The 13692-nt window shown below is 37.2% G+C and overlaps 2 protein-coding genes across 6 annotated transcripts in view; one reads left to right on the top strand and one right to left on the bottom strand.

Moving 5' to 3' along the window:
• The window catches only part of BLNK (B cell linker), a 75696-nt gene extending 74387 nt beyond the window's left edge, over positions 1–1309 (top strand). Inside the window, exon 19 of one of the 4 annotated variants that reach the window (XM_032607528.1) lies at positions 674–1309. In XM_032607528.1, the coding sequence (XP_032463419.1) occupies positions 674–793 (120 nt within the window). In that variant the 3' untranslated portion in view covers positions 794–1309. The remainder of the gene's footprint in view (positions 1–673) is intronic. The other 3 variants (XM_032607529.1, XM_032607530.1, XM_032607531.1) reach the window with 3 other exon arrangements.
• The window catches only part of ZNF518A (zinc finger protein 518A), a 65929-nt gene that overhangs the window by 26307 nt on the left and 25930 nt on the right, over positions 1–13692 (bottom strand). For both annotated transcript variants that reach the window (XR_004346094.1, XR_004346095.1), the window contains one exon: positions 2959–3046. The gene's annotated coding sequence lies outside the window, so the exon portion shown is untranslated. The remainder of the gene's footprint in view (positions 1–2958; positions 3047–13692) is intronic.

Raw genomic sequence — 13692 nt, 5'->3', positions numbered from 1 at the left:
TTAAAACATTGATCATTTTTCAGAAAAAAATTGTGATAGCCTTAAACTAAAACCAATAGACAATAGGAATTAATATATGGAAAAATATGTATGTATAGTAAGAGCCTAGCATGAAATTATTAACTAGGCACTAATTTAGCTCTAAACTTACTGAGAGCTAAAGCAAAAATGGGTATATGAGGGTTTATAAAGGTTTCCTTATTTATTCAAAAAAAAGAACACAAAAACAAACATGAATTAACCTGGGAAATAACTCTCTTCACATTAAATTCTAACGTTAATTTACTACATCAGTCCTTGTATCTAATACATGCAACATAACAGATAATCTATGTTTTATAAAAATGTAGAGAAATTCAATGTATGACAGTTTTACACTTGGCACTAAATAAAAAACAAAATATTAAAATATTATATCATAACTCAATAAAGTAATTTTCTCTAAGAAGTTATACTAATTGAGGATGTCAGTTGCATTTTCAGTCTCATTGAATGGCCAGGGTCTGCCACCTCAAAGGTTACAGCCATTGTTAAATTAGACTTTTTTGGATAGAATGTCATCTGGGACCTAGTAACTCTGACTAACTTGAAAGAGTTGGAGAAGACGGGAGGAGTGGAGCTCACTGTTAATATAAATGCCAATTTATAATTCATCTATGTTTTCTTGTTCTAGTACTTTGGAAGTGTTGCTGAAATCATCAAGAATCATCAACACAGTCCCCTGGTTCTTATTGACAGTCAGAATAACACAAAAGATTCCACAAGACTGAAATATGCAGTTAAAGTTTCATAAATTAAAAAAAATTTTTTAAAGGAAGTCAACATCATTGCTTCAGACATTTTACCTACTTCTACTTTTGAGGAAAAAGTCCAAAAACTTCATATTTTGGATTATGAATCGTCCAGTAATAAAATAGAAGATGAGGAAGCTGTTGAGGTGGTCGTCGATTTCCTTATAAGAAGCTCACATGGACATGTTCTGTTGCCTGACTTGATGAACTGTTAATATCTGGTGAGGCTGAGAATATGCTACTAATATTCTCCAAATAAATGTCTTTATTTAAAAAAACAGGTGTAAAGTATTTTCAGTCATGTAAGAAAATAACACACTACTTCCAGAAAAAGAAAATGATACTCTTGGATAAAACAAAGCTGCTGAAAATTTAGACCACCACAATGGTCCTAGTGCCCCAATGTAACTAGGACGCCTACTGTCAGTGCTTGACAATTGTCTTGGTTAAAATTTTAATGTGTAGAAAATAAAATATAGATAATATATAATATTTATAAATACAAATAAGGGGGATGTAATGGTTCCTTTTTGTGAGCTCCCAACCATGGGAGATGTATACAGATACGAACTTTCTTATCCATGATTATGTTGTTAGCTTAGCTTATTAAATATAATTATACCCTCTTTGATCTGCATGTCTATTAAATGGACCCTAAACTTGATATGAGGTTCAGAGTGGGATGAGAGCAAAGCTAGATTAAAAGCCTAGGGAAACAGCCCACAGAACAGGGGCAGAAAAGCAGACATTGATGAACACTCAGGAATAAAAGAGATACCATTGTGAGCAGCCATATCCAAGGTCTTAGGTTGTCCCAGCAATGTATTATACTCTGTCATATCAAAGCTTTTTATCCTACTGTGTACTTTAGACAGCACTGAAATGATAAAGCAGCTAATTAAGATAAATCTAATAATTAAATGAGGAATGCACTTGATCACTTAGTAAGACAGCAATCTGAAAGGATTTTGAAATTCTAGCAGGTTACGAACTCACAAACTCACTTATAAAAATAACTGTATTCTTAAATGTCATAATACCCCCCTTTCACTTTTATATTTATTTGTTTACTCATCATTTCCAGTGCTCTTAATTCCTTTGTATAGATCTAATATCCACCTGGTATCATTTTCCTTCCACATGAAGAATTTCTCTTAACATTTAAGATAGAGCAATTTTACTGGTGATGACATATCTTAGACTTCTCTTTTGTGAAATTGTCTTTGTTTTATCTTCATTTTTGAAGGGTAATTTTGCTAGAGAAAGAATTCTAGGATGACTTCAGTAGCTTAAAGATATCATTCCACTCTTCTGGCCTGCAGCGTTTCTGATGACAAGTCTGCAGTAATTCTTACCTTTGATTCTCAGTACATAATGTGTGCTTTTTTTCTCCGGCTACAATAAAACTTTTCTCTTTATCACCTGTGATGATGAACATGTGATTATAATGTGTCTTGGTATGGTTTTCTTTTTCCTGCTTGAGCTTCATGTTGCTTCTTGGATCTTTGTATTTATAGTTTTCATCAAATTTAGGGGAAAAGTTTCAATTGTTATTTTTTCTTCAAATATTTTTTTCTGTTATCCTTCTTCTCCTCCCCTTCAGGGACTCCAGTTACATGAATGTCACACTACTTGATATTGCCCCATCGTATGGCAGCCATGGAGGTACACTGTTTGGATCTCCCATCAGGAAAAAATTTGGCATTCGGCTGTAGGAGTGCAATTAGCTGACAGCCTTTAGCTGTTAATGCCTTCAGAATCTGCCTTGGGTTTTGAGCCAAGCCTATGCTCTTCCTAAGCAGCCCTCAGTCTGGCTAATTCTGCCCAACATGGAATTCCTCTAACTAATGGATAGTCTTTAACCTAAAGTATCCATTGAGTTGGCTGACTTTGTCAGTGGTGCATGGAAGTCTGAGGCTTTCTATACCTAATTCTGCTTCCACTCACCAACCTTTTCTTTCACCAGTATCAGATCTGCATTATGGTGTGAAAGCTTTTCTTACTCAATCTTGCTCCATCCCCCAGGCATTACTGTCCAATAAACCTCTTGTACTCCTAATTACATCTCAGCATCTTCTCCCCAGAAGACCCAAATGACAGATTTAGTACCAGGAGTAGTTTCAAGAAAGTAGGCATTAAGATGGCATCTTTGAACCAGATTACTCACCACCCAGTTGACAATAAAGACTCCATCCTTGGGGTATTTGAGGCATGAACCATCCCTGGTACAAAGTGGTGACCCAATTGCTAATGTCCTGCAGTGGGAGAGAAGAAAAAGCTGAAGACCAAACTCAGGATTTAATACAGTTGCTGAACTGCAAAACTTTTTTTTTTTTTTTTTTTTTGGCCACGCTGCGTGGCTTGTGGGATCTTAGTTCCCTGACCAGGGATCAAACCCAGGCCCACAGCAGTGAAAGCACTGGGTCCTAACCACTGGACCTCCAGGGAATTCCATGCAAAGATAATTTAATGCTAAACCAAGACAGGTCTGTCCAACCACGGTCAGAGTCCTAGTTCAAAAACCCTGAGACCCTGACAGATGGGATGAGAACATCTGGGGATGAATGATGGTAAAACCATCATTAATGGTGAATGCCATCAATTATTTGGCTTCCCAGACTCCTCTGAACCCTCAGTCGGCAGAGTTAACCCCTGTCATTAAGAAATAGCATTCTGCCTGTGTGGGAAGACACTGCAGAGGCCTCTCCCCTGCAAGGCAACAGAAATACCCCTCAGGATATGCCCCTACCTTCTGTCCGGGCTGCTAGGCCAATAACTAAAGTTAAGTTGCAGCTTAAATCAGCTATAAATGTGCTAGGCCTGCTGGGGGAGGAAAGAATACATCCTGAAAGAGATTGAAGAATTAGGCACCATGTACTGGCAGGAGCTGAGGGAATACCATGGAACTAGATTTTGAGAATACTTGAGCAAAGAAGCCAGAATATAAGATTGGATAAGGAATAATTTATTAACTTAAGGGCGCTTCTCAGGATACATAATTTAATACTCTGGCAATGACCCTAGGAGATAATGCAAACTCATTGAGCGGCTCCTGGAAGACTAGAAAAAGTGATGACCTTCACTGATTGAGGGTGAAATGCCTGAATTGCTATGGCAGATAGTAGAGGAGAGAATTAAAAGGCTCAGGGAACTGAGCGTGCTGGAGTGGATATATTATGTGAGGGCAGAAGGCCCACCAGAGAATTATGTCCCAAAGGACAAGTGTGATCACCAAGGCCATTAGAAATGCACTGGTAAGAAAGGAGCAAATATCACTAAGAAGTTCACTGGTAGCCCTGTTCTGCTGGCCAGGGCTAATGGTAGGTAGGGCTAATAGTCTAAGCCCTGGGACACTGATAGCAGCACTTACATATCAGAAGCCAGGGGGGTCTCAATTATCATAACAAGATTAGGATACCAATCAAGGGGGCTCACAGAGTTGTGGATAAGGGTAACAGAATATGGCATCAATTGAGGCAGAGTATGGGCCAATAAGGGTGCTGCTTTATATATATATACACATATATATCCCTCCCTGCTTCCAGTGTGCTTTTTCCCTATCAGTGGATTAGGGAAGCCCAGTGACAATCACTCTCCTCTGAGTTTCTCAGCCACCTAGCAGGTCACTTTTTGCAGACCAGTTCTGGGCTGTGGCGTCTTCCACTGAGCTTTCCTGCAGCACCCCCAGGCCAGGTTCTGCTAACTGGCTTTATCCCACCAGTTCTCACCAATGAATTTCTCTCAGCCACCCAGTAGGCTCTAGCTTGGCCACACCTTCTATGAGTTTGTCTGCCACTCGGTGAGGAAACTTCCTGTGGGCCAGCTCAAGGCTGCCAGCACCTTCCAGTGAGTTTCTTTAACTCTTAGCAGGAGTAGACCAGCTCTAGCTGACCAGCACCCTCCAATGAGTTTCACAGCCACTGAATTGACTATTCCCACAAACCAGCTCAGTCAGGTCTGCACCTTCTAGAAAATTTCTTCACTATCAGCAGCCTGAATGTCCCTGTGGCAGCTACAACCTCTTCAACAAGGCCTGATAGGGGTTGGTGAGACCTATTCTAAGTGCTTAGTTTCTTCCTTGCTTATTCTCACTTGTCATTTCTGCATTCCTTAATATCCAATTTTCCCCTTCTAATAGTTAACCAACTTTTACTAGTTGATAATTTTAATGGTATTATTGAGATATAATTAACATACTATAAAATTCACCCACTTAAAACTATACAGTTCAGTGGTTTGACTATATTCAGAGTTGGGTAACCGTTACCACAATCTGCTTAGAATCTTCTCACGTCAAAAAGAAACTCCATACCTATAAGCAGACACTCTCCACTCTCCCCAAGCTCCCATCCTAGTCATCCACTGATCTAGTTTGTCTCTATACACTTGCATATTTGACATTTCATATGAATGGGATCATACAATATGTGGTCCTTTGTGACCGCCTTCTTTCACTTAGCCTACTGTTTTCAATGTTCATCTATGTTATAGTATCAGTACTCTATCTCTTTTCATTGCTGAATAATATATTATATAGATATACCATATTTTGTTTATTCATTCATCAATTGATGGACATTTGAGTTGTTTCCACTTTTTGGCTATTATGGATACTACTACCATAAACAATTTTGTTCAAGTTTTCGAGTGGATGTATGTTCTTCATTTCTTTTGGGTATATATCTAAAAGTGGAATTTCTGTGTCCTATGGCAAATATACTTAACAGTTTGAGGAACACCCAACTGTTTTCCAAAGTGACTACGCCATTTTACATCCTGACTAACAGTGTATGAGTTTCTGTTTCTCTACATACTCATCAATCGTTGTTATTGTCTTTTCAACTGTAACCACCCTAAAGGGTGTGAAGTAATATCTCATTGTGCTTTGGATTTGTATTTCCCTAATGACTAAAAATGTTAACCATCTTTTCATGTTGTTATTAGCTATTTGTATATCTTCTTTGCAGAAATGTCTATTCAAATCCTTTGACAATTTTTCTTTTTTTGGGGGGGGGCTGCATGGCTTGTGGGATCTTAGTTCTCCAACCAGAGATTGAAACCAGACCCTCGGCAGTGAAAGCGCAGAGTCCTAACCACTGGACTGCCAGGGAATTTCCTCCTTTGACCGTTTTTTAATTGTCTTTTTATTATTGAGTTGTAATCATTTATGTGTATTCTGGGTACAATTCCCACATTAGATATATGATTTGAAAGTGTTTTCTCCCATTTTGTGGATTGTCTTCTTTGAAACAAATGTTTTCAATTTAATGAATTTCAACTTATATGTTTCTAATATTTTAATCATTTTATCTCTAACATGTAGGTCTTTATTCCATTTTGAGTTATCTTTTATACATGGTATGAAGGAATATCTAAATACATTCTTTTGCATGTGGATATCCAGCTGTCCAAGCAGTATATGTTAAAAGACTATTCTTTCCATGTTGAATTGTCTTGACATTCTGGTCAAAAATAAATTGATCATTAATGTTTGGGTTTATTACTGGACTCTCAATTCTATTCCACCAATCTATATGTCTATTCTTACATCAGTACTACACTGTCTTGATTACAGTAGCTTTGTGGTAAGTTTTGAAATGGGGAAGTGTGAGTTTTCCAATGTTATTCTTCTTTTCAAAATTGTTTTGGCTGGTACTTCCCTGGTGGTGCAGTGGTTAAGAATCTGCCTGCCAGTGCAGGGAACAAGGGTTTGAGCCCTTGTCCAGGAAGATCCCACATAGCACAGAGCAACTAAGCCCACGTGCTACAACTACTGAAGCCCACGTGCCTAGAGCCCGTGCTCCACAACAAACAGAAGCCACTGCAATGAGAAGCCCTCACACTGCAATGAAGAGTAGCTCCTGCTTGCTGCAACTAGAGAAAGCCTGCACACAGCAACAAAGACCCACACAGCCAAAAATAAGTAAATTAATTAATTTAAAAAATTGTTTTGGCTATTCTGTATCTTGTGTTTCTATATGAATTTTAGAATCAGCTTGTCAATTTCTGGCAAAAAGGCAGCTGAAATTTTGACAGGGCTTGTATCAAATCTGTGAATCAACTTGGGTAGTACTGCCATCTTAACAATAAATGCACAAACATGTCATGTTTCTACACTTATTTAGGTCTTCTTTAATTTCTTTCAACAATGATTTGTAGTTTCAATGTAAAAGTCTTGCATTTCTTCTGTCAAATTTATTCCTAAGCATTTTATTCCCTTAGATGCCAAGTGGAAGTTTTTTCTTAATTTCACTTTGATTGCTCACTGCTAAAGTATAGAAATAGAATTGATTTTTCTATTGATCTTGTATTCTGCACCTTTCATGATCTCTTTTATTAGTTATGAGGTTTTTTAATGGATTCCCTAGGATTTTCCACACATAAGATCATGTCACCTAAAAATAGAGATATTTTAATTCTTCCTTTCCCATTTGGATGCCTAACTGCCACCAGTACAATGTTTAACAGACACAGTGAGAGTGGACATCCTTTCTTGTTCTTGATCTTAAAGAGAAAGTTGTCAGTCTTTCACCCTTAAGTTTGATGTCAGCAGAGTCCTATAAATAAAAAACCTCATTCCTGGTATCAGAGGGAAACAAAACAGACTTCATTCATAGAGAATTGTAATTATTTGTTTTGACTACTCTGGTGACTTCCTAGAAGATTGGCTTTTGTCTGACATGAAGCTGGCGGAGAGATACAGCTGCTACCTAGGGGCCATGTTGAAAACATTGACAGGTGGATGTTTTAGTCGCTGCTGTCTGATGCGATAGATAAAATTTGAGGCGATTTGGTTACGGTTATCCTTAACCAAAAAGCTAGGGAGAAAAGCAATAGGGCTTTGTAAAGCTTTAACATACTCCTGGGAATCTAGGTCACACACATGCCCACGACTGTGTGTACACTAAGGAAAGACCTAAGAATGCCATAAGCTCTCCTATCTGGCTGACCTGGAGGCTCTGCTGAAGTAAGAAGTGAAGGCTAAGGCAGAGCTGTAAACTGCCTGGCTAAGTGCGGCAGGGTCACCACAAAAACACACACAGTGTCCCTTGGCAAACACTGAGAGACTTTTTCATTCCAAGTATATAAGGAATTCTCTGTCCAATCATTAGCTGACCATTAAGCTAACATTACAGAGACTTTATTGGTGACACATAACAAAGAATAAAGACTTTACAAACTTAGTTCAGAAAAGTTACTAGACAAACAAACAACAAGCAAAAATGACAACAAACCCTGGAGGGTGTGTGTGGGGAGGTGGAGAACCTGATTTTCAGAGTTGCTGCATTATAATATTTTAAATGTCCTGTTTACAACAAAAAAAATTGCAAGGCATGTAAAGCAAGAGGAAAGTATTGCCCAGACACAGAGAAAAGCAATCAATAAAAATCCTGAAAAAGCCCAGGCACTAGATTTTCTAAACAAAGATTTTAATTTAGCTGTTTTAAATATGTTCAAAGAGCTGAAACTATGTTTAAAGAATGAAAAAAAAGTAAGACAATGATGTCTCAACCAAATAGAGAATATAAATAAATAGAATTTATGAAAAGAATTTTTAATTCTAGAACTTTCAATTATAGAGCTGAAAAGTAAAATAACTGAAATGAAAAATTCACTAGAGGGGCTCAGCAACAGATTTGAACAGGCAGAAGAAGGAATCCATGAACTTAAAGATAAGTCAATTGATATTGCCCATGTTGAGAAACAGAAACACAAAAAATGAAGAGAAATGGAAAGAGCCTGAGAGATCTGTGGGACACTATCAAGCATAACAGCATATTAAAAAGTGAGTCTCAGGGCTTCCCTGGTGTCACAGTGGTTGAGAGTCCGCCTGCCGATGCAGGGGACGTGGGTTCGTGCCCCGGTCCGGGAAGATCCCACATGCCGCGGGGCGGCTAGGCCTGTGAGCCATGGCCACTGAGCCTGCGCGTCCGGAGCCTGTGCTCCACAACGGGAGAGGCCACAACAGTGAGAGGCCCACGTACCGCAAAAAAACAAAACAAAACAAACAAAAAAAAGTGAGTCTCAGAAGAAGAGAAAAAAAAGCATCAGAAAGAATATCTAAAGAAATAAAAACTTCCCAAATTTGATGGAAAACATTAGTCTATCAACCCACAAAGCTTCAAAAACTTCAAGTAGGATAAACTTAAAATGTGCACACAAAGCATATGATAATCAAGCTATTGAAAGAGAATCTTGAAAGCAGCAAGAGAGAAGTGACTCATCACATACAAAAGCTTCTCGGTAAGATTAACAGCTGATTTCTCATCAGAAACCATGGAAGCCAAATGGCAGTGAGATGACATAGTCAAAGTTCTGCATAGAAAAAACTGCCAACCAAGAATTCTATATTCAGCAAAACTAACCTTCAAAAAGGAAAGAAAAATTAACACATTTTCAGATAAACATTGCTAGCAGAACTGTTCTACAAAAAAAGTTCTTCAGGTTTAAAGGACACTACATAGTAATGCAATTCCAAACAAAGAAATATACAACTGATAAATGTAAATACGAATACCAGCATAGGTAAATATAAAAGACAAAAAATACATACATTTTACTTGTAACTTTTCCTCCCTCTCATTTAAAAGAAAAATGCATAAAGCAATAATTATAAATCTACATTGATGGGCATACAATTTATAAAGCTATATAATCTGTGACAATAACAGCATGGGGGAGGTGGAGAGATGAAGCTACAAAGTTTTTATTATTGAAATTAAATTGGTATTAATCCAAACTAGGTGAAAAAGATCAGCTTTACAATGTCTTCTTCTAATAAAAACTCGATATATCTTTTGTCTCTTATTTTTTCATTTGTGATTTTGGTGATGACACCAAAGAAGTCTAAGAAGGTTTGACTAAACAAGGGTCATAAATATTTATTTCTATATTTTCTACTACAAGATTTATAGTTTCTTCTTATATTTAGGTTTATACTCCCTTTTAATTTTTGTGTATGTGGTGTGAGGAAGACTGTTTTTCTTCATTTTTATTTTCTGTCTGTACTTCATATTTCACAATTTCTATCTATCTTCAGGTTTGCTGATTCTTCTGCCAGTTCAAATCTACTGTTGAGCCTCTCTAGTAAATTTTTCACCTTGGTTATTATACTTTTCAACTCAAGAATTTTCATTTCATTCTTTTTTTGTAATTTCTATCTTAATATTTTCCATTTGATGAGACATTGTCAGTATACTTTAATTCTTTAAATCTGGTTTCCTTTAGGTCTTTGAACCTACTTATAATAGCTGCTTAACATTTATCCTACATCTGGTACCCCTCAAAGGAAGTTTCTATTGCCTTTTTCCCTCGTATGTCGCACTTTGCTGTTTCTTTGAATGTCTAATTTTATATTGAAAGCTGGACATTTTAGGTAACATATTGTAGGATCTCTGCATACTCCTCGCCCACTCTGGACTTGTTTTTAGTAATTTGGCTAAACTAATTCACCAAGTCTTTTTCCCCTCACAGTATGCAGCCTCTGTTGTCACTGCTCAACTTGTTTCCCCCTCATTTTTATCTTTAAGCCTGACTCCTAGGGGTTGCTTTCAAGTCAACACCACCTAGCAACCAGCCAGATTGATCAAAGGCTGTGCTTAAGCCCCCTGAATCAGTAAGAGATTTACACCAGTTACCATTGGATCTGTGACTTGGAGGCTGCTTTCACTGTTTAGGGAGTTTACAAGATTTGCCCTACATGCAGCAAGGGTTGCTCCTATGTGGTTGCAGCCTTGAGCATGCACACATTCTTTCTGATTACAAGGGACGTCTGCAGTTTTATTCAGACTTTCTCTCTCTCTCTCTCATCTTTAAGCTTCTCAGTGATATCTAGTGGTATCACCAGCAACTGTTAGCCTTCAGTAACTGCTAGATGATTGCTCTATTGTTTACAATACTATAGGGTATAAATTGTTCCAGTCTGATCCAGATAAAGTCAGGCCCCTTGTAACAGACAGCATGTTTACCAAATCTTTGAAGCTCACTCCAACGCTCCCCTGAACAGGACCCCTGTGCCTCTGTGCTATGGAGCAGGTTGTGGGGTGGGGGAATGTTGGGAAACTGGGTCTACATTGAATGCTCCCTGAATATTCCCTGTGGAACAGCTGTGCTGGTGGCTGGGGAAGGCATAGGAGGAGACTAGAATGTGCCAAGGTTCACCAGCTGCTGAATGTACATACAATAGCTCTCCTGCCCCAAGAAAGCTGGGAGAGATGTATGCTGCCACATGACTGCCAATCCAACCAGAGCAGGTTAGGTCTCATAACAGAGCTGTGAGGGAAAGGGGGACTGCACAGTTCTGTAGCCGCCCTGTCCTGATTTTTATACTGCATGAATTAGGAATGGGGTAATGGGCACCACTACCCAGCCGCCACCACCTTATTCAATACAAGCCTTCTGTGGGGCACAGGCATGGAAAATGAGATCTTCTGAACAGCAGTATATTTAACCTTACACCCAGAAACACTGTATTTCTCCCAGTTAGGTTCTGTGGTTTTTCTTTTGGAAGCTTCACACAATTTTTTACTTTGTAGCTCTTATTATAAATGGGTCTTCTTTTATTGCCTCCCAAATGATTACTCTTAAGTGTTCAGAAAACTATTTCTCAACGTACTCTCTTGGATTTTCAAAATATTGAAATAAAGTCATTTGCAAATAGTATTTTGGTCTCTCTCCAAGTTTTCATTTTGCTTTCCTACAATAACATAGCAGTAACTTATGAAATAATTGATGACAGTAGGCACCTATGTTTCACTACTTAATTGAAAGAGGCAATTTGAGTTGCAACCTGAATATAACCTTCACTTTTGGTTGAAGGACTCTAAATTATTAAGGAAGAATTCTTCTTTTAACATATTAAAAATGTCTCTACTAGGCATTAGTATTTTTTATAAGTACATTCTTGGCATTGACTAAAATCATGATTTTCAAAATTGATGTACATTAACATTCCTCCTACATTACTCAAGTTTACACTATGATAATTTATGATGTTCACTTTTTAAAGAAAAAAGATTCTTAAACTTGGGGCATTTATTAACAGAAGCCATTTTAGACAGAGAAATAGTCAAAAAATAATTCAAATAAGTATCAAACACCTCTTCCAAGATATTGGCTACTTCTTGTCTAGTTATTAAAGGAAGCATACTTAAAGCAATGAATACCCAAATCAACAAAGCTGATCCTATTTCAGCTCTCCATTATAGGGAAATTCTTTTGCAAATACTGCACTCTTAACTAACATCCCCCAGCAAGTTTTACCAGGTGAGATCCCCAAGGCACTTTGCTGAAAACAAAGATCGTAACAAATTGCTGTGACAAGGAACAGAGCCAACACCTCAACACAAATGGGACATATCCTAAGTAAGCAGATGTCAATGGTGAAAAGGAATCTTACTAAAAATAAAAAATATGAAGTGAGTTGCATGGAATTAATACAACATTCTGTTTTCAGCTAACCTCCATTTCCCCCCATCCTAAAGAATTCCTATTACTTTTTCTCACCAGTGATTTCAAGTCACTAAAAGAACTACTATCTAATTCTCATCTAACCTGGACATAAATTCTCACAGCAACTGATCTCATTTTTAATCTCTCCATAAATTGCATTACCCTTAGCACACAAAAGACCTATCTACTTCACCCACTAATTATTTTCATTACCTTTACATTCACTTCACTTTCAAACAAATACATCTACCTTGGTTAACTGTATATACCTACATTTTAGTTTTCATACTTGTAACTTTTATATAGCTGGTGTATATCACAAAAAAAATCTATATCAAACTTCTGTTTTGAATAAAAATCTCAATCTAAAAACCGATCTTTGAGAGAAAGCAAGGGTTGGTAAACCATTTGATGGGCCAAATTTGTCCCACTGACAGGTTTTTTTTAAACAAAGTTTTATTAAAATACAGGCAAACTCATTCATGTGTCATCTATGGCTGCTTCTGCATTATGACAAAGTAGTTAACAACAGAGACTAATGGCCTTCAAAGCCTAAGTTATTTGTCTGACCCTTTACTGAAATACCTGACTCCTTAATGAAAACAAAAATTTTTATAAAAAACTATTAGAATTCAATCTGTGCTGAATGCTTAGTATTGAAATTATATTTCAATTATATTTCAAACTCTAAAAGTTGAACTATTATTTTAAGTGAATGACAAGTAGTGAGGCCCATTTCAATGCAGAAGAACAAATAGGAAAAAATGAAAATCTCCTGACCCAGAAGTTGGATTGCAAAAATAACACAAACTCTTCCAGTTGTAATAAGAACTTCAAACTAATGAATATCATATTTTGGAAAGCCATCTTTAGCTAACTTTCAGCCAGAAGGAAAGAAAGGATAGAGGGTTTTATTTTCAGACTTTCTGCTCTGGCAATAAAGAGGCTCCAAGCAGGCTTTCCTCCTTCAGAATAACCTAGTTTAAAAAACAAAACAAAACAAAAAAACTCATAAAAGGTATCAACTAGAGTATCTGGGGCACGAAGCTTTTTAAAATAGCTTTTAAAACCTTAAGGCAAAAAGTATGTATCTTGACATTAGATTTTTTTTTTTTACTGGTATGGCTGTTCTGAAATGTATTTTTATAGTGCTGCAAACATTGGCAAGACAGTTCCTTCTCTCTCCTCTATTCACAGAAGGTGATGCATCATAATAGATCTAACCATAACAGAGCAACATTTCAGTTTTACTGCCGTTAGGGTACTGAAGAACATAAGCCTCTCTGTGGCTTTTCTAACCAGCATAGTTAAATTATAATGTATGTTACCCTTCTCAAACAAAATCTCAAAATTTCACCTATAATTTCTGGGGGAAAAAATCCCAAACTTCATTTTGCATTCACTAGCATTAAAAAAAAAAAAAAAAAGCTTTGAAAACTAAGTATTTCCC

Source organism: Phocoena sinus, chromosome 16, assembly GCF_008692025.1.
Source record: "Phocoena sinus isolate mPhoSin1 chromosome 16, mPhoSin1.pri, whole genome shotgun sequence".
Lineage (NCBI taxonomy): Eukaryota > Metazoa > Chordata > Mammalia > Artiodactyla > Phocoenidae > Phocoena > Phocoena sinus.
The sequence above is the reverse complement of the archived record's forward strand: the minus strand, read 5'-3'. Positions and strand labels throughout refer to the sequence as shown.